This window comes from Phocoena phocoena, chromosome 3, assembly GCF_963924675.1.
Source record: "Phocoena phocoena chromosome 3, mPhoPho1.1, whole genome shotgun sequence".
Classification (NCBI taxonomy): domain Eukaryota; kingdom Metazoa; phylum Chordata; class Mammalia; order Artiodactyla; family Phocoenidae; genus Phocoena; species Phocoena phocoena.
The window spans coordinates 166,742,777-166,761,993 of NC_089221.1; the positions used below are offsets into that span (position 1 = coordinate 166,742,777).

The 19,217-nt window shown below is 57.7% G+C and overlaps 2 protein-coding genes across 3 annotated transcripts in view; one reads left to right on the forward strand and one right to left on the reverse strand.

Annotated features, from left to right (window-relative positions):
* OLFM2 (olfactomedin 2) overlaps positions 1-1,983 on the forward strand; it is a 62,260-nt gene extending 60,277 nt beyond the window's left edge. Inside the window, exon 6 of one of the 2 annotated variants that reach the window (XM_065874041.1) lies at positions 824-1,983. In XM_065874041.1, coding sequence (XP_065730113.1) covers positions 824-1,501 — 678 coding nt within the window. In that variant the 3' untranslated portion in view covers positions 1,502-1,983. The remainder of the gene's footprint in view (positions 1-823) is intronic. The other variant, XM_065874040.1, reaches the window with a different exon arrangement.
* A 3,540-nt stretch (positions 1,984-5,523) lies between these two features.
* Positions 5,524-18,125, reverse strand: PIN1 (peptidylprolyl cis/trans isomerase, NIMA-interacting 1). The gene is made up of 4 exons (XM_065874793.1): positions 18,019-18,125; positions 15,824-16,036; positions 7,071-7,181; positions 5,524-6,133 (listed from the first exon to the last, which is right to left on the reverse strand). Exons 1-4 carry the CDS (start codon positions 18,074-18,076, stop codon positions 6,024-6,026), a joined length of 492 nt encoding a protein of 163 aa, XP_065730865.1. The 5' UTR covers positions 18,077-18,125; the 3' UTR covers positions 5,524-6,023.
* Between the last annotated feature and the right edge of the window lie 1,092 nt (positions 18,126-19,217).

A 19,217-nucleotide genomic window follows, 5' to 3' on the forward strand; every position in this document is an offset into this window, starting at 1 on the left:
AGCCACTGCCCCACTGTGATCGTTGGCCTCCCAGGCATCATGGTGGTTCAACCAAGGGGTTACGAGCTTGGGTTTGGGGGGAATTGCCTGGTGGTCCAGTGGTTAGGATTGGTGCTTCCACTGCTGGGGCATGGGTTCAGTCCCTCGTCGGGGAACTAAGATCCCGCAAGCCACAAGGCACCAAAAAAAAAAAAAAAAAAGAACTCAGACTTGGAGTTATATCCCGCTTCCACCAATTCTTAGCTGGGAAACTTGGGGACGTTCCTTAACGTCTCTGAGCCTCAATTTTCCTTATCTTCAAAATGGTTATGACGACATCAGCGTTACAGTTTTTAGGACGCTTAGCTCAATAACCAGCATGAGTAAGGGCACTCGCAAACGCTAATACCACGGTGACAGCGAAAGACGTTGACGGAGAGGATGGTGACGTTCATGCCGGTCACCTCGTGGTTACAGGAATTACCCACGGGCGATGGATTCACGTGACCTCTTATCACCCAAGGGCAGCCTAATGACCACTAGCCATCCCATATCCAATGACCAGTGAACTCCTAGGCCCAGTGAGTCACCAGGGACTGCAATTTCCCCGATTCTTGGGGATCGAGCACTGTCCTCTGAGTGTCTGAGACCGGTAGCACTCCCTGACCGAGTGATCCCAGTCACTGGGATGATGCCCGGTCATGAAAGGTCACTGGACATCCCATGACTGAGTAATGACCACTTAGTGACTGTTGATCCCTAATGACCATATGATTCCTGAGTGGCTGCTGGGACCTTTGGGTCATTGGTGGTGGTCCACCAGTGACCAGCGGCTCTCTTGTAGGTCTGGTACATGGATGGCTATTACAAGGGCCGGCGGGTCCTGGAGTTCCGCACTCTGGGAGACTTCATCAAAGGCCAGAACTTTATCCAACACCTGCTGCCCCAGCCGTGGGCAGGCACGGGCCACGTGGTGTACAATGGCTCCCTGTTCTACAACAAGTACCAGAGCAACGTGGTGGTCAAGTACCACTTCCGCTCGCGTTCTGTGCTGGTACAGAGGAGCCTCCCTGGGGCCGGCTACAATAACACCTTCCCCTACTCCTGGGGTGGCTTCTCGGACATGGACTTCATGGTGGACGAGAGTGGGCTCTGGGCCGTGTACACCACCAACCAGAACGCAGGCAACATCGTGGTCAGCCGGCTGGACCCGCACACCCTCGAGGTCGTGCGGTCCTGGGACACCGGCTACCCCAAGCGCAGCGCCGGCGAGGCCTTCATGATCTGTGGCGTGCTCTACGTGACCAACTCCCACCTGGCCGGGGCCAAGGTCTACTTCGCCTACTTCACCAACACGTCCAGCTACGAGTACACAGACGTGCCCTTCCACAACCAGTACTCCCACATCTCCATGCTGGATTACAACCCCCGCGAGCGGGCCCTCTACACCTGGAACAATGGCCACCAGGTGCTCTACAATGTCACCCTCTTCCACGTCATCAGCACCGCTGGGGGCCCCTAGGGGCTGCCGTCGCGTCGTCGCTCACACAGCCACACGAGGGCCACGGGAGCCCTTTCTACTCCGCCTGTGTCCTTGCAAATTTATCTTTCTGTCTCTGTCCTGCCCTCTCTCTCTCTCTCTCTCCCTCTCCCCTCCTGTACTGTTTTTTCTCCCTCCACCTTTGCGCCCAGCTTTCATTCTCTGCTTCTGTTATTTGTCAGTGCGTTTTCTCAGTATTGTCTCTTCTTTATTGATCTCTGATTTTGATACTTTGCTTTCTTTTTATTGAGGCCTCTCTATCTTTTGATCGATGTGACTCTCCAGCTATCTCTGCCTGTCTCTCTCCCTCCCTCCCTTCCCTCTTTGCGTCCCACTCAGTCCTCCTCTTCCTGGCTTCACGTCCCCTCCTCCCGACCCAAGGAGTTGAGTGCATGGATGTTTCTTATTTTATTTACACCTTTTCTTTCCGGGTTGCTGGAATAAACGGGACCTTTGACATTTGATGCTTCAGCGGCTCTGTGTGTCTGGAAGGGGCAGAAGAGGCCAGGTGGAGGGTGAGCCTGGAGGCCCACCCCAGCTGGGTCCTCTTGTCCCAGGCCACAAGCTTTGTGAACAGGGGCAGGTAAGCCCAGCCTGGAGGGTGGGTGGGTGAGGGCCCTGGCAGAGCCCTTTGGGAAGAGAGGAGAGGATACCCAATCCAAACTTGTTTCAAACAACATGATCCAGATAACCAAGAACTCTATCACAACGATGAAGACTGGCCTCAAATGAATATTCTTTGTCACTGTTTTGTTTTTTGGTTTTTTTTTTCACTCACTGATCACACAGGTGCATCACTAACCCATCTGGCAACTTTTAAAATGGGTTTTTAACAATTTGGCTGCTTTTAAGAATATGGGTATGAGAGGGTAGCACACAGAATTTTTCCTTTTTCTTCGCTTTTTTCTTTGTAACATCAAAATCATTTTGTATGAGTTGCACCTGTTCTGAGTTAGCTGATTAAAAAAAAGATAGCAAGTCTGAAAGTGCATGGGGGCCCTTCCGCTGGACACACCCACGCCCCGTGCCCGGGCTTGGGCAGGGATAGTCCCTGACGTGGGGACCTACGTGGGGACCTTCATGGGGACTGGAGCTCCTGGAGGGGAAGGACGGGCAAAGTTAGCAAGTATCAGAGACAGGAAGGGAAGGGGGTGTGTGAGAGCGTGGGGAAGAGACTGAAGTAAGCAAAGGCCAAGTCCTCAGGAACCTCGGCAGTGTGACTAAAGTGGGGTGGGAGGGGGTCATAGAAGGGGAAAAACAAAATGAAGGCTTTATTTTAGCCAGATCTTTGGTAGCCTGGGTGACAGACTGCAAGGAGATGGGGGAGACAGTCGCCTCTGAAGCTGTGGCCGGGAACAAAGGTAGTGCTGACCACTCCCCACCCCCGTGTACGCCCCAACACACGGACCCCCCTGAAATCTCCAGCAGAAACATTGTGCAAACAGCCCACAGGCCCAGACAACACCCCCCCCTCCCCCCCCCCGCCCCTGCTGAGGCCACAGAGGCCAAGCTTGCTCCTCTGGGAGGAACCCTCCCTCCCTGTCTCCCAGTCTCTAATTAATGGCCTGATTAAATCATCTCCGCTCCGTGATGGCATCTCCGGGAACTCGGGACACTGGGGCCGTACTGCCGACGAAACCAATGAATAATAAATGCGACTGCCTAATGCACTCATTTAAAACCAATTTTTTAAAGAAATCTTCAAGAAAAGCAATTAATTTCCATTTAAATTAACAAGTTCGACATTGAAGAGAACCGATTCCTGGATAAGCACCTTGAGAGGCACTTCGCTCTGTACCTGCTTTTAAAAAACAAACACACGAACAAAAACCAGGCACAGGGCGAGGGCACCTGAACATCTGCACCCCATCCCTCCAATTTGTATTGGGCATCAGACAGATGCCCACAGGCGCCCCTTCTCTCTTTCACAAACACACAGAGAGGCAGGCCCAGCCCTCCTTATACTTTGGGGTTGGTGGCTTTTGTTCCAACCAAGGTAGGCAAGGAGTAATTAACCCCCTGCCCCTCGACCCAGGCGAGGGTTGCAAGTCATCTGCGTGTGTCCTAGGCTGCCTACTGCTTCCCCTTTTGTGGAGGTGTGTCTGTCTACATCGGGGAAGCTTTGTAGCCCATCCTGTGGCAGTATCCATGTTACCCCGAGTTGAAGTAACTGGCTCTAGCCCTGCTCTGTGGCCACAGAAGCCTGAGCTGGTGAAAACGGCAGAAGAGTGGAAACCAGCCCCCTGGGTCGAGTTTGGGCCGGGAGGTGCCAGACCAGTGACAAAGAGTATACTCTCACCACGCTGAAGGCCTGGGATTTAGGGCCTCACTTCTGGGCAGGAGGGGTGTGGAGCAGGTGGCACAAGCCACAGCTCGTGAATCACGCGTGCTGAGTGGGCTCTGGGGGCATGTTTACCAAAGAGCAACGTTCTTTTGTGTTGGGTTTTGGCCGCTGCACAGCTAGACAAAGGAAGAGGGAGGTCCATGGAGGCAGGTGGTCACGCCCAGACGGGCAGACCCCCGGGTCACACAGGACAGACACACACCTAAGGCCAACTAGTCACACGGGCACATGCAGGCTTGGGCGCCCGCACGCACCCACACACACACACACACACACACACACACATCCCGCACCCTCCCGGCAGCATCTCAGATGCCTGGGAGCCCAGGGAGACCTTCCCCAGGCCTTTGGTGCTGAGAGCGAGGCACAGGCCCACCCTCAGGTGGTGCCTTGGAGCAGGACCCTGAAAACCCTTCCGCCCCCAAGTACTCATTTCCGATCCTTCCCAGAGGCTCCTTTGGACCTGGAGGGGTGCAGTGGCTCCCCCGACACCACAGAACGGGTGGCGCAGACAGCAGGGCTGCTGCCTGCCTTGTGGCCTCCACGGGTGGTGGGAGAGGATTCTGCCTGGAGGCGCAGCCAACCATCAGGCTCTCCCCAGCCCACCAGAGCTGAGAGGAAATTCATTAAACCCTCCTAATGACAAACGCTCTGGCAGGCGGTAGGCAGAGAGCGATGGCTCCAGGAGCTGGCCAGATGGGAGTCGGCCCAGCTGGCTGTTTGAGACTCGGGGCTTTTATCAGAGACTCAGCTTCGTCGGGGACGGGGGGTGGGGGGCGGGGTGTTCCCTGGTGTCAGGCCAGGAAGGGCTTTATTTTCCTCAGGTGCCCAAGCCCCGCTAGCCCACCACCTGCCCCCCGTCCCCGCCCCGGGCTGGTCCCCGTGAAGCAGGCGGGCAGACCAGGCCTAACCGCCTCTCAGCAGCGCCGCAAACCTCCTGACTGACCTGAGCCCCCAGCCCAGGCCCTGGCCCCAGGGCAGCTACGAGGAGGTGATGCGCAAGAGGTGGGCCGCACCCCAGCCCCCAATCTGAAGAGGAGGAAGAGTCCGCCCCACCCCCACCCCCACCCCCACCCGCCACAGCGATTCCCTCTGCTCCACGGAGGCCCCTCCCCCAGAGGGCGGGGCAGGATCCCTGCTCTCAGAGGCGCCTGGCAGGACCCCCCCACCCGCCTGGCCCCCTGCTGCCATGGTAACGGCGCCTGCAGAGGCCGCAGGACCCAAGCACAATCTTCCAGAGCGCTTGTGGTGACAGGGAAGCGGGCCTCAGGGTGCTAGGCGTAGTTCATTCTAACTCAAGTGGCCCATGTGCGTGGAGGGAGTTGGTGGGAGGGGGGCGGCGAGAGCACCCAGGGCACGGGGGCTTCAATCTGGCTCCCCGAGGATGCCCTGCTCCACCCGACCTGCTGAATCCAGAGCTGGGGGGTCAGGGCCCTTGAACACCCGAGTGTGAGGAGCGCTGGCGCTGAGCAATGCTCCAATTCCCCGAGAGTCCGGCTGCCGCTAGCATGCCCCCAAGCCCAGGAAGAGGAGAGGCTGCTCAGGGAGGAAAGGCGGCCTGGACACCTGGACGCCAGGGATGGTGGGAGATGATCGCTCCCCCAACCGAGCCCCACTCACCTCCGCAGGGAGGAAATGAGAGACAGGGACAGCAGAACACTGGTTCCAGGTTTAATGGAGGCTGGGGAAGGTGCTGCACTGCTGCTTAGAGAGGGCCCCCAAGCAGCAGGCAGCCTGGGCCCCAGGCGGAGCGCTTGCTTTTTGCAACTGAATAGAGGGAAGTGGCAAAATCAGAAATAACTCAAGGCCCTGCCCGCCCCCCCCCCACTCCTGGACCTGGGGGTACACAGGGGGCGGCTCAGCTAACCAGGCCTTCTCTTTGGGACAGGTCACCCCCAGCCCTTGGATGTGGAAGCCCGGCGAGCCCCTCCACCCTGCACCCTTCTGAAGTCAATTCCTAAAGGGGAGGGGAGTCTGGCAGGGAGCCCCCGGTGGTGAAGAGCCCCCCTCCCAGCCATTTTGGGATCAATAAATACTGTGTGACACGAGCAGGGAGGGGTGCCCGCCGGTCAGCGGCAGCAGGGAGCGGAGTCCCGCACCCACCCGGGCGGGGGCGGGGGCGGGGCGTGTGTGCGGCGGGCCTGGGCCGTCCACAACCCCTCACTCCGTGCGCAGGATGATGTGGATGCCGGAATCCGTGAACACGGGCCCGCTCATCTCCCCTGTCCGCAGTGCAAAGGAGGCATCTTCAAACGGCTTCTGCATCTGACCTGGGGAAGGAAGCATGAGGGATGGCAGGTGGGGGGTCAAGACCCGGGCTGCAGGCCAGGACCAGGCAGGGCAGGCAGATGGGGCTCCCGCCTGCACCCCCGGGCGCTCATTTGGACTCATCCGTCACGTGCTTTAGGGCCCGGTCACAGTGGCGAGTGGGGCCCAGCTGAGGGTGGCAGGGCAATTAGGGAGGCCCCGGGAAGGCTGAGGACAGCAAGTGAGGGATGAGGGCAGAGCTGCGGTCTCTGCCGCGCACGTAGAGACGCGTTCTAGGGATGAACTGGTCTCCCTGTGCCGGTCCCCAGCCCCTGCCACACTGTCTGTCTCCCTTGCCTCCTGGGGCGGGCAGGCGGTCCACAGACCCTTGCTGGCTCCCCGACACCCCTCGCCCCATCCTTGGCCCCTCCCCGATGCTCTGTAGACCCCAGGGATGGAGTGGGAAGGAGGCGGAGGCCTGGTTCCCTCCGCTCCTCCCTTTCCACAGCCCCAGCTGGAGATGCCTGAACTCGGGGTTGCTGGTCTGACCCCCTCCTCCCCTCACCCCTGGTTTCCCCACCCATGAGGGCGGGGCAGGGGATGCTGGGGGACATGCCCTGGGGCTCTAAGGGGCCCCAGCCTTACACCTCCAACAGGAGGAGAGGAAAATGGCAGCAAGTACCCACCTTGGTGGGCCCGTGATGGGGACAACTGAGCAGAGAGACACACGGATGGACTCCCCACCGCAAGAGAGAATGTCACTGGGGAGAAGGCTCTGCGGCCACGACCCCCAGCAGGGCGGCCTCTGAAGCCTGAGGGAGGGACTTTGCTGCCACCTGGTGGACTCCAAAGGCCCATGAGCCAGGCGTTACCCCTCCCGATCTCTAGGTGGTGGGCTGGGCGGGCGCTGGTGGGTCAGAGGGTCCTGCCGGGGTTTGGTGGTGCCCATTCCTCGCGCACCTCTGCTGAAGGCACCCAGGTCTCCCCTGGCCTTGGCGGAGCTGCAGTCGCTGAACTGTGAGGCCAGAGATTCAAAGTCCTCTTCTCCCGACTTAATCTTCTGGATGTAGCCTGCGAGGGGGACACACAGGAAGACCTCCCCGTCAGGGGTGGGGCGGGGCAGAGGGCTCCAGGGAGGGCGGCACTCCACTCGGAAAGTGCCCTTCACGTGCATGCACACCGTGACCCTGTGGTGACCGCAACAGCCAGCTGGTCTCACGTCCCATCCCAATACCGCCCTCTGTGTCACTCCCCACCACACACGCGCTCAGCAACATACAGTGAACAGAGCATGGCCTCTTCCTACCCTCACACACACTCTGAGAAAATCTACCCCCCAGGCCCTTCTGGGGAGGACAGCAGAAGACAGGACAGAAGTTACAAAGGGACACTGGGACCAGGGGTCCCCCAAGAGCCCCAGGGCAGTGGTGGAAGCCCCAGCGGAGAGTTTCTAGAGGCTTCTAGGAGAAAGGCAGGAGGCCAGGGCGCCAGCCCAACTCTGCCACAGGAGACGGCTGGGTCCTCAGCTGTCTCATCTGTCCGAAGTGTGAGGAAGGCCAGGGCCGCTTACTGGGGCATCGTGAAGAGACCCAGCGGCGGCCTAGCCGGGGCTCGGGAAGGGACACGCGTCATTCCCACAGACTGCGCCCCAGAGACAGCAGGGTGTGTTGGTAGTGCACCAGATTCACCCTCTGTGCAGCCCAAACTGTCCCCATTGGGTACCGATTCTCCCCGGAGGGACAGGGAGGCCGGGCTGATGGGAGGGAAGGAAAAGGGTGAGTGAGGCGGAGGGCTCCCAGCAGAGGGCGCCAAGTGGCAGCACGGAGGACCTGTGTGACTCTCCCAGACCCTGCGTGTGCGGGGGTGGGGGGTGGGGGAGGGTGGGGGGGGGTGTGGGGGGTGGGGGGTGGGGGGGTGTGGGGTGTGGGGGGTGGGGGGGTGTGAGGGGGTGGGGGGTGGGGGTGGGGGGGTGGGGGGGGTGGGGGGGTGTGAGGGGGTGGGGGTGGGGGGTGGGGGGGTGGGGGTGGGGTTGTTAGGAAAGGGCCGCCAGCCACTCTCCTGAGTCCAGGCAGGAGCCTTTGGAATAAGAACCTATCCTGTCCTCCCCAGACCACCACCGGACAGCCCCTTGCCTCGAGCTAGGCCTACGTGGCTTCCCTGACAGCCACTCTCCTGGGGGGCATTATCCCTGAGGCCCCTGGGGGGACCTGGGACCACGTACCACCCCCAGCTTAGCGACGGGACACCAGCCCACGCTGGATGTGAGAGGCACCCTGTCACACCCACCGGTGGGTTTCTGAACTCCACGGTGACACCTCTACGTGTTGCTCCCGTCTGACCTAAACGAGGCTGTGACACGCCTGGTACCTGTCTGAGCACCACAGTGACACCGCGGATTAATCTACCTGGTGCTCTGAGGCCCAGACATGCAGCCAGGCCATCTGCCTCATGAGCGGCTGGTGCAAACTCCACCTCGGCCCATGGGTCTCCGACTCCTGTCTGACCTCAACATCACTGGTATCCATCTATCTCCCTGGAACGACGGTGACAGCACACCTATCACTCCCCGCCCACCCCCGTCTCACTGCATGTCACAGCAGCAACTGCGTGTCCTGGCATCTGATCTGCTCGGCTGCTTCCACGGCTGTCCCGATAACCCCTGCCTCCCCCGTGTCCCTGTCACTCTCGCTCTGTCCTGACCGTCCCTTTGCTTCTGAGCCTCAACTGTCAGCCATTTGCCGGCAGGCCACAGTGCCCGGCACAGACAGACGCCTTGACAAATGGCACTTGCTGTCACCATCCTGTTCCCTCCTCCGTGTGGGCGGTGCCAGCCGGTGATGAGGCTGCCCCTACTTCTCTCTGACCTGCCCATCCCTGGTCCTCCTCGCCCGCACCTCGCAGTCTGCGCTGGCCGTCACCGTGACGCGCCGCCTGGTCAGGCAGGCTCTCCGTCGGATGCGACACAATCCCCACCCTCTGTGGACTGCACGCATGCTGCAGTGGCTTCTGCCGTAATGCTCTGCTGTGCTCTCCACACCGCCCTGGGGCTGCCAGGTAGGTGATCCCCCTGTGCCAGACGCATTCACGGGTGACTGCGATCTGAACCGGATGTCACTAGGATACCCCTCCTCTACCTCCTCCTCTCCCTGGATTCTGGTTGTGTCCTCAGCCTCACCCAGGCAGCACCAGGATATCTCCTCTCTCTTCTGTCCGGACCTCAGTAACACCAGCCAGGGAATCCTGAGTGCACAGTGCTCCCCAGTGCACCTGCCCGCCTCCAGGTACCTTGGCGGGCACTGCTGCACATGCCCAGCACTTGGGGAGTCGGGCCCAGCCCTGAGCCCTGTACAAGCACCCCCCTGCTGCATCCTCCAGCAGCTGGAGCTGTGGGCACAGTGGCAGGGAACCCCCGAGACTAGGTGGCCTGGCCAAGGTGTGCACACAATGCATGTGTGCAAGCAACAGCCTAAAAGCAGTATAAAAGCCAAACTTTTGCCCCCCCATAATTTGTTTTGTTTTGGTTTTTTTTGCAGTACGCGGGACTCTCACTGTTGTGGCCTCTCCTGTTGCGGAGCACCGGCTCCGGACACGCAGGCTCAGCGGCCATAGCTCACGGGCCCAGCCGCTCCGCGGCATGTGGGATCTTCCCGGACCGGGGCACGAACCCGTGTCCCCTGCGTCGGCAGGCGGACTCTCGACCACTGCGCCACCAGGGAAGCCCTGTTTGTTTGTTTTTTGGGGGTTTATTTGGCCAGCCGCGTGGCTTGTGGGATCTTAGTTCACTGGGCCCTTGGCAGTGAAAGCGGAGTCCTAACCACTGGAATGCCAAAGAATTCCCATGTCCCCCATAGTTCATAGCACCCAAATCTTCCTCTGACCAGCCAACTCTCTCAGAAAATATTCTGCTTGCATGGGAGTCTGAAATGATTTTGTTTAAAGAAACAACGCTTCCTTCCTGAGCTTCCCTTTCAAAAGCTGACCTTCAGGGGTCTGGCCACAAGTCAAGATGCAAGGCTACATTCAGAACCCCCTGTGTCCCCTCAGCTCAGTCTTACACCCCCCATGGTGTCCCGCCCAGTCTTGCCCCCCCCCCACAGCCCCACCTCTCAGCCTTTGCTTAACCTTTGTTTAATCGTCTCTTCCCACCCGAAGCTCATCTGCTGTCCTCTGGTCTCACCCAGGAGTCTCCCTAAGGCCTCATTAGGCGAGGTGCCTCCCTGGGCCCTGCATTTACCCCTTTCCTGTTTGTGCGTCTGTTGCCGCCTCACACGGGGAGGACAGGGACCAGGTCGGCCTTGCTCACTGCTGTGTCCCCAGCTCTCCGTGCTGTGCACTGAACAGGTGTTCACTAATGTTGAAGGAATTCGTGAATAAATGAGACAGAAACAGGTCATGGGGAAGGAGAGAGAGGGATCCACCACTGGGTTCTGTAGATGGAAATGCTGGAATCTCATGCCTTTTTTCTGTGAACCTCAGGCTCAAATGCTACAGAGGAGGCAAGAAAGGAAGTACAAACCAGACACCCTGGGCTGTTCTCAGCAATGCCCTGCCTCACCTGACTGGCAACACCCCCTACCCAGACAGTGTCCATCTAACCCTCACCCAACGGGGCAGCTGAGGCAGAGCAGGGTAGATTGTGGACCCCAACTACTGTGTTCGGATCCCAGCTCTACCGATCCTGAGCTCTGCAACCTGGTACATGACTTCGTCTCTTGGAGCTTCACTTGCCTGGTCTGTAAAATGGGCTAATTACCAGCTCTGACCTTGGAGGGCTGCTGTGAAGGGTAAAGGAATTACTGCCAGAACAGTGCCTGGTGCAGAGTGAGCCCCTGACAATTACTAGCTGTCAGTCCATAAATAATACGGGTTGAATGTTTATGTCCCTCCAGAATTTATATATTGAAACCCTAACCCTCCAATGTGATATTTGGACATAGGGCCTTTGCTGAAGTAATTAAGGTTGAGTCATAAGGGAGGGGTCCTGATCTGACAGGATTAGTGTCCTTTTAAGAAGAGACACCAAAAAGCTCTCTCTCTCTTTCCCCACTGCATGCACTGAGGTAAGGCCTTGTGAGCACACAAAAGGTGGCCGTCTGCAAGCCGAGGAGAGAGGCCTCAGAAGAAAACAAATCTGTCGACACCTTGATCTTGGACTTCCAGCCTCCAGAACTGTGAGAGATAAATGTCTGTGTCTAAGCCCCCAGCCTATGGTATTGTCATAGCAGCCTGAGCTGTACCATAATTATCTCAGGGAAAGTGAGTAAACAAATGGACTGGTCTCTGACTCTAAACAGGTTTAGACGGGACCTCCCTGGAGGTTCAGTGGTTAAGACTCTGCGCTTCCCATGCAGGGCGCGAGGGTTCTACCCCTGGTCGGAGAACTAAGATCCCACATGCTGCACAGCGCGGCCAGAAAAAATAAAACAGTTTAGAGACAAACTAGGGAAGGGGCCTGGACAGGGAAAAAGGTGACAGGATTAGGTCTGCCTTCCTTCAAGGCCCAGATCCCAGCAGGGGGTGCCTAGAGAGGCCAGAGACCCAGCCTGAAACCAGCAGGCTAGAAGGGAGCCACCCACCTTGGGTGGGGACACTGGGCCGAAGGTGCTCACCGACCCTCAGGCCCTGGGCACAGTTACATGTAGGGGGACTGCTGCTCACATCAGGGCCTCCCTGGGACCCTCAGGCCCTGGGCATGTGGGGATGGAGGGATGGGAGTAGGCAGGGAGGGCTTCTCCATGGCCTGGCTTCCTTACACAAGGACACGGGCAATGACAGGCAGCCGGTCCCCAGATCCCTGACAAGCCTGTGGCCGCAGCCCAGCAGCTGCAGAGGAGCCAGCACTGGGAAAAGGAGCCTCAGCAGAAAATGTGGACACACTGCCGGCAGCCTGTCCCCTCGGGGCAACTGTGGGGAGCACAGGACCTAAGAGCGAACTGACAGACCCAGGCTGCCAGCTGCAGAGCGTGCCGCCCGGATCCCGGTCTCTCCATCACCCGAACAAGCCCATGACGAGAACAGGGGAGGGGGGGCAACATCCACTTTCACGAAAGAGAAAACCAAGCCCAGGCGCCCGAAGCCTGCCGATGCGCCCCACGAGTGTTTGGTTACCGAGTGCACCATGGCCCGGGCCATCTCACTGCTCCCTCGTAATGACCCTCGAGGGGGCCTGCCTCAGGCTGAGGTCACTGGAGGGTCTGCACGCTAAACCCACCAGGCCTCCCACGTCCTGGCCCAGAGCTCCACCCGTGGGCCATGGGGAAGCAGCAGGGAGCTCTTGGTAGGCGGAAGCCTTGTCCAGACCATGGTGCCCACCGCACACTCCTAAATGCCTGGGGTCGAGGCTCTGCTGTGTAGACAGGAAGCGTCCGACACTGAGCCCCTCGCTCTGCTGAGCATTCAGCTGCTGGCTGGCCCCTGGATCTTCATGGCCACCCTGTCCCCATCCTACAGATGAGGCAACTGAGGCTCTGAGAGTAAAGGCACTTGCTTGAAGCTACACCGCTGGCACCAGATCCATCTCTGTGTGACTCCAGGGCTGGGCCACGCTGGTTCTGACCTTACCCCACGCCTGCCCCTCTAATCCATCACCCCATCCTCCCGATTCTGCCTCCTAAATGTCTCTAGAATCTACTCTACCTGCTTCCTACCTGCCCCAAGTTCAAGTCACCGTGTTTCTAGTTGAAATTCCTCCCACAGCTTCCACCAGGCCCTCTGGCACAGGCAGGCATGTCGGACCCCTGCTAACACTGCCGAGTGTGCACTGACTTAAGGCTAGGCCCCAGGGCCCAGCTGCTTACTGGGCACACCCCCAGATACCCCTTCCCAAGACCCAGGCTGACCTCAGCACCCCCAGGCTCCCACTGCAGTGTGAGCCCCACCAGACACATCCCTGTCCATTCTAGAGATGGGCTGGGGGGAATCCTCACCTGCCATGCCCAGGCAGTCCCCAGGGCCCAACAGCTTTCCTTCCACGTGATGCTCAGATATCCCCACGTCCACCTGCCATCTCTGGCCAGGACTGTCGCAAGGGCTTCTGTCTCCGGCCTGCTGCTCTGCTGAATCCAGGTCCTCTCACGGTTGCCTTGCCAACGTCTCTTCCTCAGACCCTCAGATTTAGTGAGTCCCTCCCCAGACTGTGCCTCTTCCCAACCCCCAGTGACGGCACCTCCTCTGCTCAACCTCCAAGTGCCCATCACCTCTCGCTCACTCTCATGTGGTTCGGAAGCCTCAGAACAGGGACCCCTCTAGGAGCTAGGAGGACCCAAGAGGTCATCTCGTGATTCCTCCGGGTTTCCTGCCACGTCCTCTTCCCCTGGGGCCGCCAGACCCCGCTCATTGCTCACAGCTCACCGCTGGTCCAGCCAGCCTGGGCCTTCTGGCTTTCTTGGTCCGTCACCCTCCAGCCACACGGCTCTTTCCTAAAAGCCAGCGCCACAGGGCCCCCCTCCCAGTCACACGTGGCCATGTGTTTCCTGCGGTCTCTGGGAAAGGACCCAAAGTCTTGGCCTCACTCTGGGCTGTCCTCCAACTGGCTGGGACCTGCCCTTGAGGGGGTCTCATCCCTCTTCAGTCCCCTGCACAGCCTTCCCCTGAGTCCTACCTACAGCCCAGCCACAGGCCTTCATTTCTGCCGCTTCCTCTGCCAGGGATCCTTCTCGCTTCCTCCTGATTCAGGAAACCAGGCTGCGAGCAATGCCGTGGGCCAGGCTTTGTGTTGGGTGGCAGGAATACAGTGGGGAAAGAGACAGATCCAGTCCCTGCCCTCACGGAGCTCAGGAGGTGAGCTCTTTGAATTTGCCTTCAAGATTCTGTGCAAGAACTTGGCTCTGCTCTACAAGGCTGGGAGGTAGGAGGCTAAGAGGTGCCATTTATCAGGTGCCAGACACTGTATGGGGGGTGTAGGTGTGGGCAGAGGTGTGTTTAAGTGATATCCCACAGGCCAGGGACTTTCCTGGTGGCGCAGTGGTTAAGAATCCACCTGCCAACGCAGGGGACACGGGTTTGATCCCTGGTCCGGGAAGATCCCACATGCCACAGAGCAACTAAGCCCGTGCGCCACAACTACTGAGCCCGTGTGCCACAACTACTGAAGCCCGTGCACCTAGAGCCTGTGCTCCGCAACAAGAGAAGCCACCACAATGAGAAGCCACCACAATGAGAAGCCTGCGCGCCGCAATGAAGAGTAGCCTCCGCTCGCTGCAACTAGAGAAAGCCCGCGTGCAGCAACGAAGACCCAACACAACCAGAGATAAAGAAATAAATAAATAAATAAATAAAATAAAATAAAATCCCACTGGCCAAGTACCAGACCAGTGATGTCATAGCAAAACAACAGCCAATATGGACTGATTATGCCAGGGCTGTGCTAATAACAACCATCATAATAGCCACCAGCAATTACAGAACATTTACTAGATGCCAAGGCTGTTATTCATGCTTTACTGCATTAGGTCAGAGTCTTCTCAAGTACCCTATGCAGTGGGTCCTATTATCATAACTCTAATTTTACAAGTGAAAAGATTGAGGCTCTGAGGTGTTAAGTAACATGCTCAAGGTCACACAGCCAGGACCTGGCAGAGCTGGATGGGCACTCAGGCTATTTGGGCATGGGAGAGAGACGGGTTATGTGGGGTTGGAGGGCCCAGGAGGGGTCTGGGATCTCTGGTGAGAGAGGCTGAGTGGATGATGAAACCACACGTGTGATCCAGACCAGCACTGTCCAACAGAACTTCCTGCGAGGATGGAAACATTCTCTATCTGTGCTGTCCGAGATGGCAGCCACTAGCCACATGTGGCTACTGAACAGTGTGCCCAGTGTGACTGAGGACCCAATCTTTAATATGACTCAAATTTAATTAATTTAAATGGAAATAACCACATGTAGGTGGTGGTGGCCACACTGGACAGCTCTAGACCAGGGTGCTGCAAACTATGTCCCACGGGTCAAATCCTGCTGTTTTTGTAAATAAAGTTTTATTGGCACACAGCCGCACCCATCTGTTTACATATCATCTATGGCTGCTATGGAGTTACCAAGCAGAGCTGACAGAGACTGTATGGCCCGCAAAACCTAAAATATTTACCATCTGGCCTTTTCAGAAAAAGTTTGCCTATCGACTGCTGCTCTAGACTGTGGAGGAAACACAGAACAGAACAAGGAACAGCCTCCTCCTTCAGGGCAGAGTTAATTCACCGACTCTACCTTTCCAACCTGCCTCCTGACCCATCCATACATGTGCCCCAGGACCCTGCTTGATGATACTACTCTCAAGGATAGCTCCCACTGAATGAGGACCCACTGTGTCCCACGCACTTTCTCATCTCACTGAGCTTTCACGATGGCCCTTGGAGGCAGGTATATGATGATGCCCATTTTACAGAGGTGAAAACTGAGTCTCAAGGAAGCAACGTGAATGTCCCAAAGTCAAGGAGCTTATAGTGGCATGGCTACCGTCTGAACCCAGGTCTGCCAGCCCCAAGGTTGGTTCCTCCACCCCTACCCTGGCTCACCCTCAAATACCAGCTGGAGAGAAAAAGGAGAGGCAGCCGTGAGAGGCAGGCTTGAGGCACTTCCAGGTCTGTCAAGGCCACAGCTGACAGCTGAGCAAGCTGGGGTAGAGAGTCTGGCATGATTTCTACAAGGCCCAGTCTGGTCCCTGGGGAGAGGGACCTGCCCCCCGCCGCCCCCAGACCCTGTCTCCACCTCTGCTCACCATTGATCAGCTCCAGAGCCTCCTCCTTGGTCCGGGTGATCTTCTCCTGCCGCCAGGATGAAGGCCGCCGCGACTGGCTGTGCTTGACCAGCAGGTGTGAGCAGCGGACCCTGGCGGGCTCCCCTTGTCCATTTTTGCCGCCGCCAGTGCTATTGCCACTCGGCCGCTCCCACTGGCTGGCGTTGGTGATGTGATTGAAGTAGTACACCCGGCCTGGAAGAGGGGGGAGTGGAATTCAGCTGGGACCTGCTCAGAGGACACCACCGTGAGGCTGTGATAAGGGACTGGCCAATGAGATGCCTCCATTCAGCCAACCCACTGCTGTCCACCAGTGCCACCAGGCCTTAGCGAGCTAACATTCTAGGTGGGGGCAGACAGACACCAAACAAGCAATAAGACCACGTTATAACTTCAGCTATTCATAACTTCAAGGGGGAAAAAAATAACCCCAGGTGAGGAAGAAAGGTTCCAAGCGTGCACTCAGCAGCCAGACCGCCCGTTCAAATCTGCCACTCTGCCACTCACTCACTGTCTGATCAACCTTCCCTGGGCCTCGGTTTTCTCACCTGTAAAATGGAGATAACGGCAATACCTGCCTGAAGGGTTGCTGTAAGGGCTGTATGAGTTCACATCTGTAATGTCCTTAGGATAGCACCTGGCACACATTAGGAGTGTGGTAGCAACTATTATGTCCATTTTATAGACCACAAAACTAAGCAAAATTTCCCGGGTGTTTACTCTGCTCCAGGCACATATGGGGGAGGCAGGAACTGTACCCATGTGCGTCAGACACAAAAGCTCTGCTCTTTTCCCCTACCCAGTGTACCCTGCTGCAGAACTGGGGGCCAGCATTACTGGGGCCAGATGCTACCCAGAGACTAAGGAGCATGGAGCGAGGGCCGCAAACAATAAGCTTGAAGTAGGACCCAGTAGAGATAGGCTGTCATCCCAGGGGCAGAGAGTTTGCCTGGGTTATGTGGAGGACTTGTGCCCACCAATATGAAGGGATGGATGTCACCCACGGGGAACACTGTTAGGGTTGCACTGGGAAGAAATGGAGGGAGTGGGGGCCCAGAATTGGGCAGAGCATCAGCTTTATGCTGCAGGTCACAGCCAGGGCTGCAGCAGGGCGGGTGACAGCTGAGCCACTGACTGCCTCTAAAACCTTGGCAATGGGCTCCATCTCCCTGAACCTCAGTTTTCTCATCTGAAAAGTGGGGGTGAGGTGAGAGAATAAGGACTTCAAACCTCATGGGGTTAATGTGGAGAGTTGATGATGTATGCAAAGTGCTCACCAGAGCTCCTGGAGTTCAATAAATCGGAATTCTTACTGCGACTGTGATTACTGTGAGCTCTGGTCCAGCGGAGTGAAACACTGGACCTCAGTGTATCTCAGTGGTTTGCAGTAAGAAGGGCAGAGGGCTGTAGAGTCAGACTGACTGGATTCTAACCCAGCCCCCACCCCCCGAAATGAATGACCTTGAGCGAGTTCCTTCAGTTTTCTGGCCTCAGTTTCCTGACCTGCAAAATGGGAGTAATAACTACCTACCTTCCAGAATTGCAGCCATTCAGAGAAAGAAAACACCTAGCTTGGCACTGAGATAAACGTGCCCTATTATTGACATTATTATTGGGGGAAAAGCCTTAAATCGGGTCCCGGAGCACGGGGTGATGTTCTCAGGCAGAATACCACCGGGCGGATATCGCAAACTCAGAATTAGGTATGGATGGCAGTAGGCATGTTAGCAGTAGGAGGTTGTGGACCCGAGGCCGAGCAACCCTGCGGCCCCGCCCTGAGCATGGGGTTGGGGTGTCCTCCCCCAGGGGTGCCCCCTGGGCCCAGCGGGGTGCAAAGACCTTCTCCCCGGACGTCACGTGCATTAGGCCGAAAGAAAGGTGTCAGATCGGCAGGGCCAGGGCCATCGTCTGAGAGAGTGCCGAGGGATCACCGTCCCCCTATCACCCCGGCAGTGCGAGGGGCATCTCCGGCCCCGCCTCTTGCCTCAGTTTCCTCAGCGTTCCCCACTCCTCAGGCTCGCAGTCCCCACGGGGTGAGCCGGGCCGTCACCCTGGGACGACGCGGAGGAGCCAAGACCCCACGGCAATCGAGGGGCGGCGCCGCGCCCGAGGGGCGAGCTCGAGCCCTGCTTCCGCGGGCCCTCGCGGCCCCGCCCCAGCCCCGACCCCCAAGGCACCTGAGCTGCGGCTCATGCGCTTCTCCCAGCCGGGGGGCAGCTTCTCCTCGTCCGCCATCTTCCCTCCTGCCGCAGAACCCGCTCCGCCTCCGCCGCACCGCCTCTGCCGCCCGCGCCTGCCCACCGCCGCTGCCGATTGGCTGGGCCCGCCCCGCACCGGGGTCTAGCGACGACACTCATTGGACACCTCAACTGTCCGGACGGGCTCTCTGGCTTCCTATTGAGCAGAAGCGGGGGTGGGCGGGACCCCACACGGTTTTACCTGGGCCCCGCCCCCGGTCGGCCTCACCCAGGCCCCGCCCCCCTCCTTTCCTCGGCCCCTAAGTGGTGAGAAAGGGACACGAGCCCTCCTTGTCAACGCCCTTTGCCGAGCTTCAAAGAAGTCTTCACCTCTCCTTTGCGTCCTTCGCCGCAGAGCTCATCCGATTGGCTACTGCAGCAGCAATTCCCGCCTTCCTAAGCCGTACCCGGAGGGCCGCAGCTCCCCATGCGGAAGTGTCTGGTTTGTATGGAGGTAACTGCAGCAGAGAAGGTTCTTGGCAGAGGCTGTGCTGCCTTTGCTGTTGCCATAGCAACGCAGTTACCTTGGTGATGAACAGCTAGGAACCCAGAAGCCTAAATTTGGCTCCTGCATCCTCCCTCTTCCCACCTGTTTCCTCCAGATGTCCAAAGCTAGCCCGCCTCCTTTTAATTTTTTGTGCAAGTCTCTTTCCCTATGCTACTGACCCATGACCCAAGCACCTTACATTTCCGTTGGAGTCTACTTTACTTCACCTATTTCCTCCCAGTCTGGCTCCTGCCTCCGTCCTGGGTGACTAGTGGGTGTTGGCATTGCCATTCAGATGGGAGGCGCGGATGGGAGGATGATGAGCTCAGTCTGAGTCAATTTATTTTTTTAATTTATTTTTTATTTAAGTATAGTTGAATGAGTCAATTTAAAATTAAGTCTGTGGCACTCGTGGGACACTGAGGAGGTGGTTGAAGACCTAGGGCTGGAGATAGACATGGGAGTCAAGACACCAACAGGGAAGAGTTCAACTACAGTTCATCTATAGCACAGACCCTTACATAACCGTTAAAAAGAATGAGGTGTAATGACATGAAACACAGGGAAACATGTCTATGACAAATTATAGAGGCAGGATGGGAATTGAAGGTTAAGAGCACACAGGAGCCAGATTGCTTTAGGTTCAAAGCCT